Below are 25,149 nucleotides of genomic sequence, written 5' to 3'. Positions count from 1 at the left end.
TTCAAATATGCTTATTCCAATGCTTTGTTAGGCAACCGATCCATGTTGAATGTAGACTGTTGGTTTCATTTTTATAAAAGCTCCATTTCTTAGTGCGTTACCCACTTGATCAATGATATATTGGAAACATTGAAGTGAGAAATAAGAATCTATCAATTTTCAGCCCTCTCTGCCGTGATGGTAGCGCTGAGCCCTGAGCCCAACCAACTTTTCAGGACTGTTCTTGACCCTAGTAGTCTTCAGTGCAAATAAAACTAGATTTTCACCCCTAATTGGAACCCCATTTGCTGGAAGTTGCCCTTCATTAAGTTGCATTTGGAGAATCGGACAATCCAAATAATCAATCTGAGCCATCCATTTGGCCCACACAATCTTAATGGGTGAAAACAAGGTTCCAATTCCGAAACCATCCATTCTTCAGTACTGTTTTTAAACTGCATCAATTTGTGATGTATTTGTGAGAAATACTGGATCAGGTTCATCCAGCTCTCTGTGTCTGCCGAATGAATAGTCCGATACTTGGGGCAGGCTGTCTGCTCAGTGGGGCCCACTCCAATTAACACATAACATGTAGCCACGTGTGTAGAGGCATGTGTGGGAGCACCGAACCAAAAATCTTACCGATCAAATCATCAGGAGGGCCACATGTGAATTTGGAGTTTTTGGCTGGTATAGATTGTTTTGTATATGGTGTGTCCCACTTCACAGTTGGAACGGCCTGATTTTTGTTTAGTGGGGTTGTGATATTGGGATGCATCGGTTAGATGGCTTAGATGTCATAACAAACCTCAAGCAACCTCAAGCACTCTCGACCAATTTATTATGTACAGTCGTTGTAATGTACTTAGTGGAATAGTGTTAGTAGATCTGGCACTGGACGGCACATGGGCACTTGTGGCACAGAGCTAGTACCTCTCTATTCCGTAAGGGTCCATCTAGAATTGATCTACAAGAAACTACAGTTATTTAAAATCCCGTGATGTAGAAAACCATGGACAGAGGATGATCATATCCAAAGAACATATGTGGCCCACTTGATTAGTGGATTAGGTTGGTGATCTTGTGGTGGGCCAACCTTTTGAATGAGTTAGTGTTGTACAACCATAAATAAGTTATCATTGTCATCAGCAAAACACGCGCACAAATAAAATAAAATAAAAACAATTGACGACAAATAAGCTAATATCAAACATGCACACAAATAAATTAAAATAAAATAAAAACACACCATCACAAATCAAACCAAATCAAATCAAGCACACGGATATAAAATAGACATGGCGAGAAGAATTCATCAGCGCCTGTTGAAAGGTCGGCGTTCTTTGAAGTAGACATGGCGCTTGATGTTGTCTCCTTCCAACTTGAGGCTGGCCCACCATACCAACTCGCCTTCCACCTTAACACCACCCTCACCGATAACAGTTTTAGAAGCAGCAGCATTGTCATTAGAGATTTGAAGAGGAAGCTTGTTCAGCTTCGGACATCCACCCACTCTCAGCTTCTTCAATGCCCCCAAGCACACGTCACTGCAGATACTCTCCAGCTTTGGTAGCTCCCACAGACACACGGTATGTAGTCGTTGGAGCGAACCTTTTTCCTTAGCTACCCCTCGAAACACTGCCTCCAGTCTAGTGCAGAACTTGATATGCAGAGTTTCCAGGTTTGTTAAGCATACGCCTGACGAGAAGACGACAATGAGTCTCGGACAGCGCTCCAGATATATATGTTTAAGGAGTGTGAAGCTTTGGTTCGCATATCTGCCCTCGCACACGCTCTTCAGTCTTGGAAGGTTAGACATCCATACATTCTCGAGGCAACTTAAAGTGGCAGAGCTTAGATTCACTCCTTCAAAAAATTTCTCCAAATTCTTGCAACTCTCAACCCGGCATTCTCTCAGTTCTGTTATTGCATCCACAATGCAAAAATCCGACAATCTATGGACGAAGGCATTGTCACACAGAGTGAATAATTCCGTTCGAATGAGAAAATAATGAGTAGAAATGTGGGGGGAAGTATCGCCTCCTCGGATCTCCAAATGCCTATCGAAATGTCTTTCTGAAGGTAAATTAGGTGTTTGTGTCTTGAAACCCATGTTTGCATATAAAAATCGCCTTTTACGTTTTTCTTCTTGGCAAGGAGAGATGCATATATGGAATCGAGAGAAGCATTTTGCTCCCCACAATTTTGAGTCTGCTGTTAAGGATTGAAAAAGATGGTAATTACTAACCCTTATGTGAGCCCCAACTATATCTCCCTGCCATTTATTATCCCCCGTGTTGCACTGATCGATGTTGAGATATTCAAGATCTGTACTTAGATCATCCCATTTAATTTCTTGAAGGTGATTCATGCATTGGAAGTCCAGGCGCCTTAGATGATCAGTGCCGACCATATTATTTTCAGGAAAGCATTTGATTTTGGTACCTGAAATATTGAGCTTTCGAAGGTTTATAAGCCGCTTCAGGCTTACAGACTCTAGGCTTTGGCAGCCATTCAAGGAGACCTGCGAAATTGCCTCGATTCTGGAAAGATCGAGCTTTTGGAGGTTTGGCAAGATATTTCCAAGAGAAGTAGAAAGATCCTCAATATCTTCCAGGGAATTACAGTTTTTGAGATCAAGCTCCTTGAGTGCGGAGAGCTTTTCCAAATGCGGCAGCAACTTCATCTTTAGGGAAGAACAGTTCGCTAGCAGGAGTTGCCTAAGATTGACCAACTTGGAGAGAGAGGATGGCAGAGATTCTAGATTAGAAGCACCGTTCAAGCTAAGAACCTGAAGCCGCTCCATACATTCGAAGGTCTCATTTGGGATTTTCATTAAAGAGGGGGATTCTATTAAGTTGAGTTGATGGATGGTGTGTAGCTTGGAAACAGAGGAAGGCAGTGACCTGATGCTCGTTCCATGGAGTTTGAGAAATTGAAGGTTGGTCATTTGTCGAAAGCACTCATCTGGCATTGTTTCGAAAGAAGAACATTGTTCAACATAAAGGAACTCGAGATTGTAAAGAGCTTGAATGGAAGTGGGGAGAGAGTTTAAGTGTTGGCATTCAGATATACTGAGAAGTCTGAGATTGTGCAAGCAGGCGATGGAGGAGGGCAGAGTTTTGATACTTAGTTGATCAAGACGCAGGACTCGAAGGCCCTGCATTTGCTTAAAAAAAGGGTCTGGTATGACGATTTCGAAATCGGGGTGGAAATAATTCCACCCCCCAAGCTGTAGAGAGGAGAGTTTGTGGCCTTCTAGAGGGAGTTCCGTTGGCCAATAAGTGTCCAATAATTTCCTCTTCGGTGGTAAGTAAATCCTGTATCTCCCATGAGTTAAAGCATTTGCTAGATCACGGACACGATCATTCTCCATGGCCCAATCCGGCAGTTGCCAGTGTGTTTGGCTTTCAGTTAATTGAATCAGAGAACGAAACTCGAACTCTCTCAGTAGAATGCGAGCCTTCTCCGCAAACATGGAATCATATTCTTCATCTTCCTCTGTCTCCCTTCTAATAATAACTCCCTCCGCCCTCCAAATCCTTGTCACATAATACATACTATATTGAGAAATTGAGAAAAACCAGAAGAACAGCAAGCAGTAAAGAATGGTTTCGGGAGCAAAGTAGCCCTGGATGCCAGTAGAATGGGACACATCACTGGCCTCTTCGAGTAACATGTCTTCGGACAACTTCTCAAAGTCGATGGTCACATTGTATTGCGGCACAGCAACTGTCGGCATCACTTCATCTCTCACAAAAACGACCTTCGAATCATATGGAGCTTCTCTGGGTAGGGGAATTCCCATCAAATCCACTTTGATTTCACTGCTCACATCTCCAACAATTAGCAAGAACGTCCGCCGCACCAACGATTTATAGATCTCGCCTGCAGCTACAATAGACTTGGTTTGGACGCCATCAAGATTAACGTTGCCTGTCAATTTTAACTGTTCCACGATCTCCATCTGCACTCTTTCAGGATTGAGATCTCCTTTCGGTATCTTTACCTGTATCTGCACGTCGAAGAGATCAGATCCCTTCAACTTTCGAGCTGCATATTCGATGATCCTCCATCTTCCAATACCATTACAGCCTATCACATTTACGAATTGAATAGTCCGATTCGTAAGGTGTTCGAACAGGCTTTCACCAGCATGTCTTATGGCCTCCGAATAATTCTCTAGCTCGCTTGTAAATGTAACATCGTTTCCTCTTCGACCAGCCATGCGTGCTCTATCTTCTCTCTGAAAAGCCCGACAGCGACCTTTCTAGTCCCACATTCGCACCTGCAGAGCATGTGGAAATCATTCAGGAAAAGAGTAAAAAAGAAGGGAAAAAAATAAGAACAAAAAAGAAAGCCCAAAGGTAAACGGATTGGCTACTCCCCCTGCAACCAGCCAATGGTTGGTGGTCGGTGGTCTGTGAGCCCCACCATGATGTATGTGTTTCATCCATGCAGTCCATCTATTTTTCTATATAATTTTATGGCATGAGAATATCCCAACCTCAACTGGACCACATTATAGGAAACAGTGTGAATGAACTTCGACCATTGAAAACTTTTTGGGGGCTATAAAAGTTTTGGATCAAGCTGATCTTTGTTTCTTCTTTTTTTTTTCCTTTCATCTGGGTCTGTATGACCTAATTAACAGATTGGATGTCAAATAAACAGTACAGTAGGCCTTAGGAGGACGTAAATGTTGGATATCCAATCAATATTATTTTCCTGTGGTGTGGTCCATTTGAGATTTTTGATCCTCTAAGTTTCGGATAAAGCCTAAAATGATCTTTAAAAATGGATGAACGGAATGGATGAAATACATACATCATAGTTGGGCCCAGAGAATACCGACCACGAGCCACGGGGCTAGTGGGAGGGGGAGTAGCCAATCCGTTTCCTACGAAGGCATCTTTCGCAGGAAGTTCCTGCAAGGAATCTGGGTGGGGCCCACTGCGATGTTTGTGAGAAAGTCACTCCCCGTTCATCCGTTTTTAGAGATCATTTTAGGATATGCTGACAAAAATAAGGTGTATTCAAAACTGGAATAGGCCACACGAGAGGAAATAGTAGGGATTTAGTGACCACCGTTGAAACATTTATATGGCCACAAAGGTTTTGTATGGGTCTAATTTTTGGCATTTTCACTTCATCCCAGTGAAAATGACCTTGTAAACGGTTTGGATGGAATATAAACATCAGGGTCGAGCCTAGGAAGGTTTCAACAGTATGCATTCCTTTTCCCACTGTTTCATCTCGTATGGCCCCACTTGAGTATTGTATCCTCCTCATTTTTAGTCGTATGTACTAAAATGAGGTAGAAAAACGGATGGACGGGTTAGATTTCTCATAAACATCACGATGGCCCCCACCTTGCACCCCAGCACGGGAACTTACTTTCGCGGGAAATCCTCGTCCTTGAGGGACGCGGATTAGACACTGAAAGGTTGAGTAGCGAGTCTGCTACTGAAGTGGCGTGACCAAGTTATGTGGGCCCCACTATGGTGTATGTGTTGTATCCACACCGTCCATCCATTTTGAGATATCATTTTAGGGCATGAGACAAAGGAGGGAGATAAAGATATATAGTGGACCCCATCACAGAAAAAAGTGGGGAGAGTGATTCCCACCGTTGAAACTATCCTAAGGCCCACTATAGTGTTTATTTGAAATCCAACCTGTTCAAAAGTTAAAAAAGAAATGAAAGAAGGGGAAAAAACAAATACCAGCTTGATCTAAAACTTTTGTAGCCATTAGAAGCTTTTAATGGTGGGTGTCACTGTCCCCACTCTTTTCTATGGTGGGGTCCACTGGAGCTTTGGATTTAACTAATTCTTTGCGTATTACCTTAAAATGATCTCTCCAAATGGATGGAAGGCGTGGATACAGAACATACATAATTTTGGGGCCCACGGAACTTGGTGACGTCACTTCAGTGGGAGTTTGGCTACTCAACCTGTCAGTAGCTAATCTGCGCCCGCCTTTGAGTGGGAACCGGATTGGCTGGTGTACCACACACCACCGAACTAGCTCGTGTGCATACGTCTCCAAGCTCTGTGGGTTCCACCTTGAGGTATGTTTTATATCCAAACCGTCCGTCCAATTTTCAAGCACTATATAAGGCTTAAACCTGTGGGTATGTGTTGTATCCAAACCGTCTGTCCAACAGTGATACCCAGATCCATAGCTCAACTGGCAGATTCAGTGGAGATACCTCGTTTCAACACTTGAGGTCTCGGTATCTATCCCCAGTGGGGGTGGCTAACACGGAGTGTGTGAACTATGTAAGGCTTAAACGAAAAATAAAACAGATCCAAAAATTAAGTGGAATACACCCCAAAGAGCAGCGGGGATAATGATTTTCACCATTAAAACATTCTTATGGCCAACCATAACGTTTATTTTGGATCAATCTGTTCATATAAGGTCACAAAGACCTGGATGAAGAGGTAAAACAAATATGATATTGATCCAAAACTTCTCTTACCCCCAAAAGGGTTTCGGTGGTAAACGTTCAATCCCCCACTGCTTTTTTCAGTGTGGTCCACTTAATCTTTACCTTTGTCTTATTTTTCTTTCTAAGCTTTATGACAAGCTCACCAAATGAATGGACGGTTTGGATATAACACATACCTCATGATGGGACCCACACACCAGCTATATCGTTGGTGTGTGGTACATCAGACAATCCGCTTCCCTGGAACCCTGCCTTAGGTTGCAGTACTTGGCTTGATACGTGGTGTAACAAAACGCACCCACGGCTGGGAACTTTAAATGTCAATGTTATTTATTTTATTTTATTTCAGGCCAACAACAGTCAGGAACATCATCTACCAACAGTTAAGGATTGCTGAAAAGTGGGCCACAGCTCTACACATATACACGATCAAATAAGGATTCGTATTGTAATCCACTATAGCAAGTTCCTCTGTGAGGCTAAACGTGGGTCCACCAATGATGATTGTGGACCAATAGATATGGTTACCAACCATGAATTAAGATCATTAATAAAAAATTTAAAGTAACATGTATTTTTGTACGTCTGCCGTCTACCCGATCAGTTTATGGGCCTTAATCTAGAGCAACGACATCTAAAAGTGTCGTCGGAATGAATAACGGAGTGGATGTCTAAATTACACTCCTAGCTGCACTTTGTTGCCCCATCGGAGGGGAAGCGTATTGTGTGGTGTGTCACACCCCACCGACCTCCAATGTAGGTTGTCGTCACCAAGTTCTGTGGACCCAAATGATTATGTTTATATCCACACTGTCCATTAACGCGGAGAGATCATTTTACATCTTGAGACCAAAAATGAGGTAAATCCAAAGCTTAAGTAACCACACCAAAAAAAGCAGTGGGTACAATGATTTTCATCTTTGAAACCTTCCAAGTGTCAACCATAATATTTATTTCATCCAACTTATTAATGAGGTCACACAGACCTGGATGAAGAGTGAAAAAATATTAGATTATTAAAAACTTCCGTGGCCCCTGAGAAGTTTTCAATTGTAGACATTCAATTCCCACTACTTTCTGTGGTGCGGTTCACTTGAACTTCGGATCAGACTCATTTTTTTTACGCATGTCCTAAAATGATCTTGTAAAATGGATGGATGGTGTGGATATAACACATATTGTAAGAACTCTATGTGGTGGGCCTTATTGATCAACGACCTGGATTGTCTTATTAGTTAGACTATAAGATTGAGTAAACCAATGGGCCCACTTCAAGTGATCCACTGCGCATTCTAATTGCACAGTAGTGCGTATTGGGGCTGGAATGTTATAGCTGTCTTACACAGATAGCAGTTGAGTTGAACTAGGACACAACAATGTAGAGCAGAAGGAAAGAGAGAGAGTTATGATAGGATTCAAACTCTCTTCTCCACACATTCTATATAAGAGAATGCTGGGTCCCCAATCCAACACAAAGACAGAAGCCGAATTCCCATCTATTATTCTGTATAAGGGTGTAAAGAAAAGGAAGGTTACAACAGAGGTTTTCTTGTATTCTTATCTGGTATCCATGGTGTCTCAGTTAGGTAAGTCATCCGAACCTAGATCTCCATGTCCTATGCACAACTAGATATGTGGGCCTATTCTGCATATCTTATAAGTCCCACAGTTGGTATCAGAGCCATCTGTGTATAGGTATGGATGATCGAATTCAACTATTATAGATTCAATTCGATTATTAGGGTTTTCCAAATCGGAACCCATATTAGCAATCAATATATTCGAAATTAGAATCCCATATCTGCTATTAGGGATTTTGATATTTGAATCCCACATCTAGAGATCGGGGATTTCAAACCCTTAGTTAATTTTGGGAATTTCAAATCTAGAAACCCCAAATCCAGACCATAATTAGGGTTTCCGAAATCTCAAATCTAATATTGGGGATTTTCGAATCCCTGAATTTAGAGACCATCAATTAGAAATTTCGAGTCCCAAATTCAGTATATGGGAATTCCAGAAATCCTAAATCCATAATTAGGGATTTTCGAAATCATACCCCCAAATACAGATTAATTAGGGATTTTGGTATTCAGATCCCCTAATACAGATTAATTAGGGGATTTCTGAAATCAGATCCCTTAATATAGATTAATTAGGGATTTTCGAAATCAGATCCCCTAATACAGATTAATTAGGGCCGGATTTCGGAATCTAAAAACCCCAAATCTACTTACCTTGATCTGTTGGACCGGTAGCCATTACCACCGTCTCGAGCTTTCATATTCGTCAATGGCAACTGATACCCCAGTTGCAGCTGATCCTTCCGATGATCTTAACAGAGATGAGAGAAACCCAATCTCTTCTTGTTGCATGAGAGAGAAGCAAAGAACAGCTGAGACTTCATCTCTTTCCCTCCCTCTTTCCAGACGCTGCTTCCATTAGGGAATTTTCTCTCCCTCTTTCAGATGCTGTTGCATTAGGTCGTAAACGACCTAGTTTCTCATGGTTCCAGCGTCCGAAAGATGGCCGAGCGAGAGAGAGAGAGAGAGAGAGAGAGAGAGAGAGAGAGAGAGAATTAGGATTTGGGATTTTTCTCTCAGCTTGGGCGTTGGATGTTTTAATCCATCGGGTCAGCAGACCCGATTGATGACTTTCGGACCCGCTATCGACCATTGATTAATAATAATGGGCCCTAGCCTATTATCTGAGCCCATTGATTAATAATGGTGGGCCTTGCCTATTATATGAGTCCATTGATCAAGTTTTTTAGATCGTTGGATTTATTTCCACACTTAATCATTGATCTGGGCACTATATTTGTTCCATTATGGGCATATATCTTAGCTCATTCTCTAGGTAGATGACAGTGACCATTCATCTAATGAAAATTAAAGATTTGGGGTAATTTGTACATCTTATAAACACCCACGTATGAATTACCCATCTAATTGTATAGTTCCACATGATCCGCCTATTATAAGAATATCAAGGGCTTAATTTAGTTATGCTTATTTACACAAGTACAGATTAAACAAGAGTACTGATTTAGCCCTATTACTGGCCCATCACCCATCCTTAAGAGTTGATATGGACCATTGGAATATATGGTATGAAACCTTTCCGTTCATTTCACTCTAATGTTCCTTTATTTCCAAAATAGGTCAGTACCAATGAACTTATGGGCCGCATCGGACTAATTAAGATATAATCCATAGAGAGGGAGGATTATGATCGCAATCCTAAGTTTACATTTGTAGTTTTGGATTCGGTTGTGTTAGCCACCATAGTGACCTTAATCGATGAAAATTTTACAAGTACAGACTTGTAACATTGGGATAATGAGGATTGCATACAGTTACGTTCACATTGTCATGTGTTAGGTAACGAAAACACAGACGATTACCATTTGACAGTCATGTGAACGGTAAGTAAATGGTGCTGGTAATGTAAAGCTGAAAGACTCATCTCACCCACAGGTGTTAAGTGTCTCAGATTTACATGACTGACATCACTTACCTTCATGTTCAGGAGGATTACTGGCATGTTATTATTACCACACACAAGAGGAATAATGATGATGTAACAGATTCTCACTATGATGTGATGGTTGGGCCCATCTTCATCTTTGATAATTAAGTTGATGCCTCCCTTAGCAACTGAATTGATTAACTTTGCTTATTATTTTGTTTACATTCATGAAATTGCTTTGTGAAATATGTTGAGGGTCAAATATTGTATATTAGACCCCAATTATTACCTGATTTTTACGAACATGATAATGTTTCACATCCTATCTTAATTGTATTTTTGTTGCCAAGTGAATTTAAAGAGCTTGGACTGAAAATGGTATTAAAACCATGGATTTAACGCTCTAAAATCACTAAGACAAAGGACGGACACCAGTGGACCAAGATTGAGGAATTTACACGCCAAAGATCGGATAAGATCAAGTGATTGGGTTTAAATGGGCCTGAAAGTCGTTCAAAATGCAAGGTTCCCACTATCTGTTCGGCTCGAAACTTTATATCTGGCCTGGGGACCATAAATTAACCATACAAGTCACAATTCAGCCCTTGGATCAGTGTATAAGTGACTCGATGGGCAAGATCATACAATAACCATTAAGAAAGCATCTTGGACATCCTTGGGAGATCGGGACCCAAACTAAACCGATGGAAAGAACATGAAAAACGGTGGATATTCACCAAATTTTAGAGCGTTTAGACAGTGTACTTTAACATAATTGATGTCGAAAGGTGGGTGAGGAATTGATAGTAATTTTGTAAATAAAGCTAGAACCATGCATGCGACTGTTCAACGATACTAAAGATTTAACGATGAGTGCCAATTTCCACTTATTTAGATGGTGCAACCCACCTAATTTACAAAACTTCCTTATCTTTTACCCTGTGTCCTAACATAATGGGACAAATACGGTGAACGAAGTGGATTGCTCATCAAACATCACAGTGGACCCCACCTGATGCCATGATCAATATGTATCAATGTTGCACATTAGAGCGTTGGTATGGTCCAATTGTCTAATGTGTTGTGGCTCACCTAAGACTCAGATTTGACCCATATTTGATGCCATAACTGGGTATGACCTTACAAAGATGATGGATGAAGTGGATTTCTAAAAAGACTGCTAAAAGTGGGCCCCACTAAACTCCAACGGAGAACTAAACAGGTTACGCTTCGTAACACAGCAAGTAGCGATAACATTGGACACGCACCTCAACTTTCCACTGTGAAAGCTCGAACAAGGAGTTGCAGACAGACTTCAGTGGGCCATCATCTCGACCTGGAAGCCTGATCCGAACCGTCCAACGTGTTTGGACGACGATCACGACCAAGACCTAGGTGAGTTTGGTTCGTGGCACGGCAAGGATCGCCATCCACCTTGCTGGATGTCGGGACGATCTCCTCACAATCCACTAGGTGGGCCTCATCAACGACGAGTCAAAATCATCCCTCCTGAATTGAAATTTCACTGCGAATCTAATGGACAGAATGGATTTTCTAGACTACGTTGATCATGGGCCCCACTGAGATTGCTGCAACCTGCTTTACGTAGGGAACATGCGTGCAAAACAACCGGACGATCCGGACTGTTCTGCATTCGTGGCCAGGATTGGACCAATGATCCTGGCCGTTCAAACCTCTCCCAAGGGACGTCCGACCAAGCCCAAGAAGGATGATCGGAATAGCTCTTGCAACAGGGTCATCTTTGTGTTGAAACTGGTTGTGCTAGATGGTTTCGCTGCGCAGGAGAGCTGCGTAAAAGCCTCACCACTTCTTAGTGCGTAAGATTACACACGCGTTGCTGACTTCCAGCCGACCTACAACACACTTATAAAAGGAGAGGGAGAGAGAGAGAGAGAGAGAGAGAGAGAGAGAGAGAGAGAGAGAGAGAGAGAAAGTGAGTGAACATCATCTGGATGTGGGCAGCCGTGAGGCATCTGGTGAGAGCAAGAAACAAGAGAGAAGGCGTGGAGTGTGGGCCGATTAAATAAGTTTTTCTTCTTCTCTTTACTTAGTTTATTTTATTAAGAGATTTTAACCACTCATGTCTATGATCTGCTAAACCTCTTAGCTGCGGCTAAGAGGTAAAGCTTGTAGCGTGATTGGGATGTTTGCTTGGTTTCGATTCATGTTTTGTTGAACTCTTTTGGATGCTAGTTTAATTATGACAGTATACTTTTAGTTTTTGATGGTTTGTTGTGACTTAAATTACAATGGATCTGCAATAGCTTTAAGTATATTCTTTCCATTATTGAGATTGTGAAAGACCTGTTGTTCACCATCGTCCCATGGGCATGGTAGGGTGATGGAATCCTTCCTGACTTTCATAAATCTTTTATGATTGGTTGTGGGTTTAGTAAATTGCTATTGTTTACCATGCCCGGTGACGGAATCACTTCCAAATCTGTATCATGCTTATTTATTGATGATTAGATCCATGAGACATTCAGAGATCTGACAAATCTCTTCTTACCAACTGGATAATATAGGACTCCGATTCCAGTTGTGTCTTTGAATTATGCAAGGTAGCTTCCCAATTGTTACAAGTGGATCCTTGGCACCCTAGTTTCCTACCTTTAAATTTTACAAGTTTTAGTTTAATAAATTCACCATTATTCCCTCACCTTCTCATGATTTAGATCTCATCTTATTCTAGTTCTAGTTCTAGTTACTTTCATAATACGTACAAGGTTCAGTCCCTGTGGATTCGACCTCGCTCTTATTGAGATTATTACTACATCACAACCCTATACTTAGGGTGTGAACAAAATAATGAACTAATGTGAGTATAAATGTATCTCTTCTATTTCAGTCTCAATTCCAAACAATATGCATCAAGTCCCTGCCCTAAATGGATCTAATTATACTCAGTGGAAGAACGTCGTTGAAGTTGTACTGAACTGCCTTCAATTAGATCTTGCCCTTATAACACCAGAACCGCCAAAACCATCTGATAATGCCACTGAAGTAGAATATAATCGATGTGAGGCATGGTTTAGATCAAATGATACATTCTTGAAAGTCATTAAGTATTCAATTTCTGAATCTATGAAAGGTGCCATGCCTAAAACAGATAAGGCCAAGGCCTTCCTGACTGAAATGAGAAAATGATTCAAGAAATCTGATAAGTCTGAAGTGGGCATTCTTTTGAATAAATTGACTCGCTCATCCTACGACGGAAAAGGCAATATCCATGAATACATTGTAGAGTAGATCGAGGTTGTTTCTAAGATCCGTTCTCTAGGGCTTGTACTCACTGATGATCAACTGGTTCATTTGATCATAAATAACCTTTCTCCCCAATTCGGTATGTTCCTAGTAAACTATAATACTCTGAAGGACATGTGGACATTGGATGAACTTATCACTCAGTGTGTCCAAGAAGAAGATAGGATTAGGCAGATGGTCAAAGTTCAAAATATTAATATGGTGACCTTAGGTCAAGGGCATAGGCAAGGGAATAAAGGTAAAAGGAAAAGGAAGCAAGGTTCTAATAATGGATCCTTTGGTGATCCATCTGGAAACCATGAGAATCATTCTAGAAAAGGATCAAAACGGAAATGTGTTAAAGGCAAACCCTGCTTCTTTTGCAAAAAGATGAGTCATCTAAAGAAAGACTACGAAGGGTTTAAGAATTGACTTCTAAAGAAAGGTAATCATTTTGTTCTTGTCTGTTTTGAATCTAATCTAACTGATGTGTTAGCAAATTCCTGGTGGATAGATTCAGGAACTACTATTCACATATGTACTTCTGTATAAGAATTACTATATGTCATACCACCAACTGATGTAGAGCGCTCAGTATACATAGGCAATGATGTCAAGGTTGACGTGGAGGCAATAAAAGTCTATAGGCTTAAGTTGAAATCTGGTTATTTTTTGGATTTAATAAATACATTTCGTGTGTCGTCTATAAGACGCAATTTAATTTCAATTTCCTGTTTGGATAAGTTGGGATATTAATTCAACTTTGGAAATAAAAGCTTTAGTATTTACTTTAATTCAATTAAAGTTGGAATCGTCTCTATAGTGAACAACTTATACTAGTTAGACTTGATTGCCTCTCACGTCCATAATATTAATGTCTTGCATAGAAATAAAGTAGGATCCAAGTGAAAGCTAGACTATGAGAATTCCTCTATGTTGTGGCATAGGCGACTTTGTCATATATCTCGTGAGAGATTAGACAAACTTGTGAGAGAAGGAATTCTGCATTCTCTGGACTTCTCCGACTATAAAGTGTGCATTGATTGCATAAAAGGAAAATAGACAAGAATTAGAAAGAAAGGTACGACTAGGAGTGTAAGTCTATTAGAGGTGATACGTACAGACATTTGTGGATCATTCCATACAGCTTCATGGAGTGGACACAAATATTTCATTACCTTTATAGATGACTACTCTCGTTTTAGGCACATCTACATTATCAATGAGAAATCAGATGCCCTGGATGCTTTTAAAATCTATAAGGCCGAAGTTGAAAATCAACTTGATAAAGGGATTAAAGTTGTCAGATCTGACCGTGGTGGTGAATGCTATGACAGATATGATGAATCAAGATAAAATCCAGGACCATTCGCTAAATACCTGTCGGACTGTGACATTATCGCCCAATACACTATGCCTGGTACTCCATAACGGAATAGTGTGGTTGAGAGGCATAATCGCACCCTTATAGATATAGTGCGAAGCATGATTAGTAATTCGACATTGCCAGAATCACTATAGGGTGATGCGATCAAAACTGCAGTTCATATACTAAACAGGGTCCGCAGCAAAGTAGTAAGCAAAACTCCTTTTGAGTTGTGAAATTGGAGAAAACCAAGTCTCCGATATCTACATGTTTGGTGTTGTTCTGTTGAAGCCAAAATTTATAACTCGCATGAAAAGAAGTTTGATCCTATAACCGTAAGTTGTTTCTTCATTGGATATCCAGAAAGATCAAAAGACTATCGATTCTACTATCCTTCCCACTCTATCACGATTGTTAAGACTGGGAATGCCAAATTCATTGAGGACACTGAAAACAGTGGGAGCACGAACATCAGAAATTTTGTATTTGAGGAACAAAGGACAATGACTCCAGTCATAGTCACTTCAGATAACGTGGATATAAATGATGCAGTTGATCCTATAGTCACTGTAGAACACCACGTAGAACCTCATGTACAAACCACTGATGAGGAAAATCAAGTTCACACCTAACAAGAAGAACCATTGAGAAGATCTGAAAGAGAGAGAAGGCCTGTAAATCGAGATGATTACATCGTATGCTTACAGGAGCAAGACTTTGACATAAAGGTAGAAAAAGATCCTGAATCCTTTGCACAAGTCAAACAAAGTGCTGATCCTTCTCGTTGGTTTGATGCCATGAAAGATGAGTTGAAATCCATGCGGGATAATAAAGTATGGGATCTTGTAAAATTACCCACTGGAAAAGGCCGATTGGTTGTAAATGGATATTTAAAACCAAGACGGACTCTAAGGAAAATGTCAAAAGATATAAATCCAGACTTGTTGTTAAGGATTTTAACCAACATGAGGGCATTGACTTTAAGGAGACTTTTCACTCGTATTTAAGAAAGACTCATTTAGGATTATAATGGCTTTTATAGCTCATATGGATTTAGAGTTACATCAGATGGATGTAAAGACGATATTTCTCAATGGGGTTCTAAATGAGAATGTATACATATTGTAACCTGAAGGTTTTGTAGATAATGGTTCAGAACATTTAGTTTGCAAAGTAAAGAAATCCATCTATGGGTTGAAACAAGCATTGCGACAATGGTACCTAAAGTTTCATGAAATAATTTCCTCATATGGCTTTGTAGAAAATACTACAGATGAATGTATCTACATTAAAATCAGTGGGAGTAAGTTCGTTATGATGATTTTGTATGTTGATGACATTCTGTTGGCTAGCAGTGATACCAGAATGTTGAGAGACACCAAGAAATTCTTATCTTAAAGATTTGAAATGAAAGATCTTGATGAAGCTTCTTACATTATTGGCATTAAGATTCGTCGTGATAGATCACTTGGACTACTCAGCCTGTCACAAAGGGCCTATATTACTAGGGTATTCGAAATGTATAACATGCAAAATTATGCTTCCGGACAGTCGCCCATTGTGAAGGGCGACAAATTTGGCCTATTTCAGTGTCCAAAGAATGATTTGAAAAAGAATCGAATGAAAGAATTTCCATACGCATCAGTAGTAGGGAGCGTCATGTATGCTCAAGTCTATATGCGACTGGATATTACCTTTGTTGTTAGAATGTTAGGAAGATACCTATCTAATCTAGGAATGCAACATTAGATAGTTGCAAAGAAAATATTACGGTATCTATAGAGAACAAAAGACTTCAGACTCACATACAGAAGATCTGATCGGTTGGAGTTAATTGGATATTTAGACGCAGACTTCGCAGGCTGCGTTGACACTAAGAAGTCTACTTTAGGATACATCTTCATAATGGTGGGAGGAGCTGTGTCGTGAAAAAACGTGAAACAATCTAACACATCCTCATCCACTATGGAAGCTGAATTTATTGCTTGCCATGAGGTATCTAATCAGGCACTATAGTTACAGAGTTTCTTCTCAGGTTTGCGGGTACTGAGTATATCCTGAAACTATTGAGAATATTTTACGATAATTCAGCTGTTATTTCCTTCTCTAGTAATAACAAGCATTCATCAAGGTTGAGGCATATCAACATCAAATATCTTGTTGTAAAGGAAATGGTTTAAAATCATCAGGTATCTGTGGAATTCATCGGCACTAAGCAGATGATTGCAGATTCGCTCACTAAAAGGCTCCCTATCACGTTATTTCAGGAGCATGTGACATCCATGAGATTCAATGATCCCACAGATATTTTTAGTTAGTGGGAGTTGAGCGTACTTTGAGTTTCACAGACATTTAGAGATCTTGTTTTATATAGTTTGTTTTTGGATGATTTTGATATAAAAATTTATTTTTGCTTCTCTATATATATGTGCAAATTTTAAGTAAGTAAAACTGTAGTCATGTCTCGTTGGAGACATGTAAAAGCTTTAAGATCTCTTAAGGATAGGCACATATTATCACACTAAGTGTGTAATCCTTATACCACATTTCCTAGTTCCTAATATATGTCGTTAAGATTGAAAGTACATGTGATCACGCTTAACCTCACCTCGCCTATATCAAATGTTGTGACAACTACCGCGTTTCGATACTGATAGTCTTGATGGACCGGATTGAATAGCATTACGCATATTGTCCAACTATTTCATTAGTTAACCATTTGCATGTTCTCTTAAAATCAAACATTATTTTCAACGTTATTCGATATTATAATCATTGACATTGCTCAATGAGGCCCAAGTGGGAGGATATAAGAACTCTATGTGGTGGGCCTTATTGATCAACGGCCTGGATTGTCCTATTAGTTGGACTATGAGATTGAGTAAACCAGTGAGCCCCACTTTAGGTGATCCGCTGCACAATCTAATTGCGCAGCAGTGCGTATTAGGGCTGGAATGCTATAGCTATCTTACGCAGATAATAGTTGAGTTGAACTAGTACACAACAATTGGAGCAGAAGGAGAGAGAGTTATGATGGGATTCAAACTCTCTTCTCCACAGATTCTATATAAGAAAATGCTGGGTCCCCAATCTAACACAACGACAGAAACTGAATTCCCATCTATTATTCCATATAAGGGTGTGAAGAAAATGAAGATTATAGCAGATGTTTTCTAGTATTCTTATCTCGTATCCATGGCGTCTCAATTAGGTAAGCCATCCGAACCCTAGATCTCCATCTCCTATACACAGCTAGATTCGTGGGCCTATTCCGCATATCTTATAAGTCCCACACATACATCATGGTAGGTCTTAGAAATCTTGATGACATCAACCCCACAAGTCGATTGTGTGTGTCATAAATCCGTTTCCCAATGGAAGTGCATGGGCTCAGAGCACTGATTGCCTGCCACAGGGAGCATGAAGTTTTACAGTTGGGTTCCACCATGATGTTTGTGAGAAATCCACACCGATTCCTCCATTTTCTAGATCATTTTAGAAAATGTAAAAAATAAAAAATAAAAAGAAAAAAAAATCCAAAACTTAAGTTTGTGAATTGACCACATGACTGTAAACAGTAGGGCTTTATCGCCCACCGTTCAAACATTTGTGGGTCCCAGATGTTTTTTATCAGGCTAATACATTTTTGTTTTCTGCTCATCCCAATGGAAATGATATTATGAACGGTTTTTATAGCATATAAACATTGACCTGGACCTTGAGAAGAATTCAATGGTAGGATTTTTCTTTCCCACTTTTCCTTTCATGTGGTACCCATGAGTTTCTATCTGTCGATTTTTTGTCTCATGTACTAATCTGATATGGAAAAATAGATGGTTTGAGTGAATTTCTCACAATCATCACAGTGGACCCTATCTTGCTTAGGTGAGGTGGGAGAGATTGAAGCGGATTAGCTGTTACTTGTGTAACACCTTGGTGTTGTTATCTTACATGTAAAAAGATATGTAAAAATGGATGAACGGTGTGGATAAATTTCATACATCACAGTAGCCCCTCATTTGCCCTAGGAGCCTTCACCTGTCCCTGTTGTAATCAGATGTTTTAAATCTGTAATTCCTGTGCTGCTTGACCAGTCGAGGACATCTCGACTCAAAGTCCAACGTGTTTTTTCTTTTAGGTGTCCAAGCCACTCGACCGGTCGAGGGTCAGGCTCGACTGGTTAAGGACCTGGCTCGACTAGTCAAGGGTTACGCAGATACTGTGCGAATTTTTAGAAAGTGTGAAAGGGGTGTTTCTTAAACTATAAATAGGGGTCCCTAAGGCTTTTTTAAGCAATGTTAAGGATTCCTAAAGGGTTTCCAAGGGTTTTTAAGAGGTTTTAGGGTTTCTAAAGGGTGTAGCAAGGGTGAGATTCGAGATTGTTCGAATTGAGTAAGTCCTTTTATTTTTATAATTTCTATTTTCATAGTGGATTTTTGTCGCCTTGTGCTATGGTTTTTTCCTGTAAGGGTTTTTCACGTTAAATCTGTGTGTTCTCTTATGTTTGCTTGGTGCCATTAGATTAATATCCTAGATCTAGATCTGTGTGATTCTGCAACACAAATCCCAACAAGTGGTATCAAAGCAATCGTTGGGGCACAGATCTAAATTTGAGGGATTAGTAATAATGACAATTACTAGGTATGATATTGATAAGTACTCAGGGAAAAATAATTTTGAGTTATAGAAGATCAAGATGATCAGTTCCTTAATTAAGCAAGGCGAAGATGGTGCTCTTGAGGAGCGAAAGTTTACTGTGACTAATGATGATTAGAATACTCTTGATAAGAAAGTCTTATCATCGATCCATTTATGTTTCATGGATGAGGTTCTCTACAATGTCATGAGGGAGAAAACTGTGGCTAAGTTATGGGAGAAGTAAGAGGATGTCTATATGAAAAAATCCTCTGAAAATTACCTACACTTGAAGTAGCGGTGGTATAACTTTAAGATAGCAGAGGGTGGAGATCTGGAGGCTCACATCAGTAACTTTAATAAATTGGTTTACAAATTGCTGGATATGGAGGAAGTGATAAAAGATAAGGAACAAGCATGTATGTTATTGAATTCTCTTCTGGCATCGTATGAGTTATTCAAGGACACAATGTGCTCCACGAATAAAACCCTAAGTGTTGACACCGTTATCTTAGACCTTCAAGGGAGGCTATGATAAAGCTTAATGTCAACATGGGAATATCTTCTGATACACTGTTTACAAGGGGTAGGAATTCTGAACAAGGTACGGGTTCTTCAGGTTCTAGATCCAAATCAAAAGATAAGGGCAAAGGAAAGGTAAAGTGCTGAAACTGTGGGATGGAAGGACATATGAAGAAGGATTGTACAAATCATAAATCTAAGAGAGAAGAATTCGAGGCTTTATATGGTGAGACCAATGGTGTCACGTCAGATGGATCAAGTGGATGTGATGGTGATGTTTTGTCTGTGTCTACGATCAGACACTTTTACGATGATCATAAGGACAAGTGGATTCTAGACAAATGGGCATCTTTTCACATGACTCCTCATCAGAATTGGTTCGCTAGTTACAAAGATTGCGATGGTGGACAGGTGTTTATAGGTAATGACATTGCCTGTAATGTTGTAGCTATTGGTACAGTGCGCAATAAGATGTTTGATGGTACAGAGTGTACCCTGACTGATGTGAGACACGTTCCTAACATGAAAAAGAATATGATTTTTCTTGGTATACTTGAGGCAATAAGTTGCAAGTTCATAGGTATTGATAGTGCTCTTAAAGATCTAAGAGGACACAGGTAATCATGAAAGCACAACAACTTGGTAACATGTACAGGTTGATTTAGAGCACTTCAAAAGGTGGAGTTACAGTGGTTGTAGCGGATTTCACTTCTACACGCGTGTGGCATGCTGGGCATGGCCACCTGAGCTGGCAGAGCATGAAGGTTGAGATGCGCGGATAGAGATATAGAGCATGTGGAGTAGCCACCTATGAGAAGAATCACAAAGCATAATCGCAGGATATCAGCGAGCTACATGGACGACTCTAATATTGCAAGGGATCCGTCCTCTATTCAGATGGCTTTAGGTTAGCCTGGTGCTGAGAAGTGGAAGGTGATTTTGGGTTATGTGATGGATTCGTTGTACCAGATCGACATATGAGAGCTGGTGGAGCTTTCATTAGGCCGAGAAGCAGTTGGATGCAGGTGGATCTTCAGGAGGATATAACATAGATACAAAGCGGGGTTGATAGTGAAGGGTTATGCTGAGAGTGAAGGGATCAGCTTCTCAGATATATTCACGTCGACAGTATAGCAGTGTCTATTAGATTCATGATTGGCGTTGGTTGGCCAATGCGATCTTGAACTAAAAAGGATAGATGCGGAGTCTGCACTTCTACTCGAGAAATTAGAAGAGCAGATTTACATGAAACAGCTAGAGCGGTTCGAAGTTAAAGGGACTGAGAAAAAGAGTTTGCAGGAGGTTGTGGTACGACCAGCCACCTAGGCAATGGTTCGATTCCTTCATGGTGAGTCAGGAATTGTATGTTGATGACATATAGATCACCAATTATGACATTCTGAAATCAATGTGCTGAAGACTCGGTTAAGTGGGACATTCAGGATGATGGATTAGGGGGTTGCAAAGATGGTTATCGGTATTAAGATTGAAAGAGGAGTAGAATTTGGTAATCACAGGTAGAATACCTTGGGTAAGTATTGATCAAGTATGTGATGGACCAGGCAAAGCCGGAGAGCATTCCCTACATGTTTCTCCTCAAGTTCTCCTCAGGACATGTCCCAAAACAGATGAGGAAAAGTAGGATATATCTCATGAGCCTTATTCGAATGCAGTTGGCAGTGCATGTCATGGTCTGTATTAGATCGATTATTTCACAAGCTATTGGTGTTGTAAACAAATACCCTAACAAGCAATATTGGGTAGCAATGAGATGGTTACTTTGATACATTTAAGGTACAAAGGACTACGTCTTTATTTTTTGAGAAGACAGGGACAAAGTTGTTATTGTATGTGGATTCAGATTACGCAGACAATATGGATTTTAGGAAGTTGATTTCAAGTTATTCATTTGTATTAACGGGTGGAGCAATTAGTTGGATATCCATGTTATCCAATAGGTGCTTGAGGAAGGAGGCGTAACATTGGAGAAGATTCACACTAGCATGAATTTGGAAGACATGATCACCAAGATCGTTCCTATAGAGAAGTTCAAGTTCTGCGCGACTTCTCTGGGCTTGGCAATGGTGAAAAAAGAAAGATGGAGTGTGCACAAGAAGTATTGATGAAGCTATGATACGATGCAGAGATAAGAGAAAAGGTCAAGAAGCTACAAGGTTAAAGATTGAAGACATTGTGGAGATTGTTGTAAATCAGATTTCTTAAATCTTGGTTCATCGAGATGCTTAACCAGTCGAGGGACTGGCTCGACTAGTCGAAGGTCCCTTCGACTGGTCGAAGATAATTTGACTCGAAGTCCAGCAGTAATGTATCTGAATTTTCTGAGGTCCTCGACCAGTTGAAGGTGCCCTTTGACTAGTCGAAGTCCTGGCTCGACGAGTTGAGGGTGATGCAGATGGTGCGCGAATTCTGCGTGGACTGTGTAAATTTGAGGCGGTTTCAGAGAAGTGCATAAGTGAAGTTTCCTAAACTATAATTAGGAGTCCCTAAGGCCATTCTAAGGAATGCTAATGCTTTCTAAAGGGGTTCCAAGGGTTCCTAAAAGGGTTTTAGGGTTCCTAAAAGGGTTTTAGGGTTTCTAAAATCTGTAGCATGGGTGAGATTCGAGGTTGTTCGAATCGGGTAAGTCCTTTCTCTTAATTTGTAATTTCTATTTTCATAGTGGAATTCTATCACTTTGTGTCGTGGTTTTTTCCCAAAAGAATTTTCCACGTTAAATTTGTGTGTTCTCTTATGTTTACTTGGTGCCATTGGATCCATTGGATTAATATCCTAAATCCATATCTATGTGATTCCGCAGCACAAATCCCAACAATATAATCCTAACCATCCATGACTTTTAAACCTAAATATCTATTCCTAATAACAAAAATGGACTAAAATACCTTTTTTTTAAAAAAAAAATAATAATAATTTTAAAAAGAGTGTATATTCAACTAGGAGGCATTTTTACAGAGGAATTACAAATTACTGGCTAAACCTCCGCGAAAGAAAAGGAGAGGAGGAAAACAGCCAAAACTAAACGATCGCTTCAAACTCTGGAATGAGATGCACGTGGGCCACTTTGGCACCATGTGTAGTGGCATGTAGATGGGCCGCCTTTTACAGACTTGTGAGCTTAGTTGGAAAAAAATTCAAGGTTTTTTTTATCCTGAGAATGTCAATTAGAAGAAAGCTGCGTGAAAACAATGAAGAACAATAAGAAAATGAAGAGAAAAATCAGAGGAGTAAGAAAATGAAGAACATACCAGGAAATTGATACTTTTTCCTTCCTGGGCAGGGCAGTGCAAACAAGGCTTTGAAGGAAGAAAACACAATCTTCTTTGTGTTTAGATGGCCAAGGGGAGCAAGCTATATATAGATTCCACCAAGCATGACATCTCAGTCGTCAGATCTACGCTGTCCATCATGTGGGTCCCATTCTTTAAATGCCCTATGACATGAACAACAATGGTCCACATAAAAGGTGGTAAAAAATGTTAGAAACAGTAACTCTTTAGTAAAATCTGACTCACATGAGAATGAAATTGTGCCACCTGGCACTTATTAGATGAACTGCCTCATAATTCATAGGTGGGCACTTAGTAGATGAACTTCCTCATAATTCATAGGTGGCACTTAGTAGATGAACTGCCTCATTCATACCTCTTAGCAAAATCATTTACTGGTACAAGGCTTCCAGTGTATATATACAATATCCAACCCATCCTAAACGTCCACCCCCACAGCAATGATCACACCTATACATTCACCATAGACCACAATGTAGAAAACCATAGACAGTTAAGGATCGTATATATTATTGGGCTCATGAATTAAAATGACTTGACGGGGGATGGACTGCGTGAATAAACAGATAGAAATGAACCATACTTTAAAAAACCCAAAACTGCCCATATGTACTGAGTCCGGTGTGCGAGGACAACAGAAATGATGCAATCCAAAGCCCAAGTGGGCCACGCGATAGAAAGCAGTCGAGATTGTATGCTCACCGTTGAAACATTTGTGAGACCACGGAAGCTTTGGATCAAGGCTAATATTTTTTGTGCTCTCAGTACATCCTACTGGGAATGACCGTATAAATGGTTTGACTGTATTATAAACGGTTTGGATAGCTCGTAAACATCATCGTGGAGCCGGAAAAAGTTTGAACGATAGACAGCTCTCTTTCCACCTGTTCCCCGAGGCCTACTTTATCCACGTGATTTTTTATCCCATGTCTTACATGAGCTGCAAAACGGACGGTTGCATTTCTCACAAACATCATGGTGGGCCAACACTCATCAGGCCAAATGGCCTTAGTTCAATGAGCAGCTGTTTTTAGGCTATGGCTGTCAACAGGCCAGGCCTGGTGCTGGTCTCTGCCGGAATTTTGAACTATTTTGGTCTGGGCCATCGGGCCGGGTCTATTCAGAATTCTCATTTTAGTAGGTCAGACGGCCCAGGTCTATTCAAAATTCTCATTTTAGTAGGTCCGAGCTTGGGCCTTTGACAGCCCTAATTTCGGCAGAGAGGTGTAGATGCACCGTGAGAGAACAACGAACTGTGTCAAGGCAAAGTTCTGTGTTCTCCACCATGATGTCCGATATTTCCACACAATTCATCTAGTTCTTGAGATCATTTTAGGACTTGAGCCTCAAAATGAGGTAGATCGAAAGCTCAGTTTGACCACACCATAGTAAGAAGTTGGGATTAATGCCTGCCATTCAAAATTTCCTGAGGGCCACGGAAGTTTTGGATTTGTGGTTTCCATCCATTCAGGTCTGTGTGACTTTATGAATAGGTTAAATGGCCAACAAACATCATGGTGGGCTCCAAAAAGGTTTCAGCAGTGGCCATCAATCCCCACTGATTTCTGTGGTGTGGTCCACTTGAGCTGTGGATCTGCCTCAGTTTTTTGCTCAGGACCTAAAAATGATGTCCCAAAATGGATGGATAATGTAAATGTAACACAACATCATCAAGTTTTTGTTGGACCAACATGATGTATATGTTATATCCACAACATACATCCATCCATTTTCCAACATCATTTTAAATCATGAGGCCAAAAATGAGGCAGATCCAAAGCTCAACCGGACCACACTATAGAAAGCAGTGGGGATTGAACGTCAACCACTGAAAACTTCTTAGGGGCCACTGAAGTTTTGGATCAAGCTAATATTTGTGTTTTACCTTCTTGGAACAAAATGATGAACCACCTTATGTGTAAACTTCTTTCCAATCTGCACTTTGTTGCCTCGCACATATGTGCCTATGGAACAGGGATTAGCTGCCACCCCGGTCCAGCCAGGTGGGTGCGACCTTAACCTTAAGGCCCACCTTAATGTATGCATTGTATATCTGTTCTTTCCATCTGTTTTGCCAGCTTATTTTAGGCTATTGTCCCAAGAATGAAAGTAGATTTAAATTTCAGGTGGACCACACAACCCTTCAT

The 25,149-nt window shown here is 40.3% G+C and overlaps 1 protein-coding gene across 1 annotated transcript in view; it reads right to left on the bottom strand.

Moving 5' to 3' along the window:
• LOC131220311 (uncharacterized) overlaps window positions 1-3,946 on the bottom strand; it is a 38,982-nt gene extending 35,036 nt beyond the window's left edge. The window contains exon 1 of the mRNA XM_058215262.1: window positions 1,302-3,946. Coding sequence (XP_058071245.1) covers window positions 1,302-3,946 — 2,645 coding nt within the window. The remainder of the gene's footprint in view (window positions 1-1,301) is intronic.
• Window positions 3,947-25,149: the final 21,203 nt, after the last annotated feature.

This window comes from Magnolia sinica, chromosome 12, assembly GCF_029962835.1.
Source record: "Magnolia sinica isolate HGM2019 chromosome 12, MsV1, whole genome shotgun sequence".
Lineage (NCBI taxonomy): Eukaryota > Viridiplantae > Streptophyta > Magnoliopsida > Magnoliales > Magnoliaceae > Magnolia > Magnolia sinica.
The sequence above is the reverse complement of the archived record's forward strand: the minus strand, read 5'-3'. Positions and strand labels throughout refer to the sequence as shown.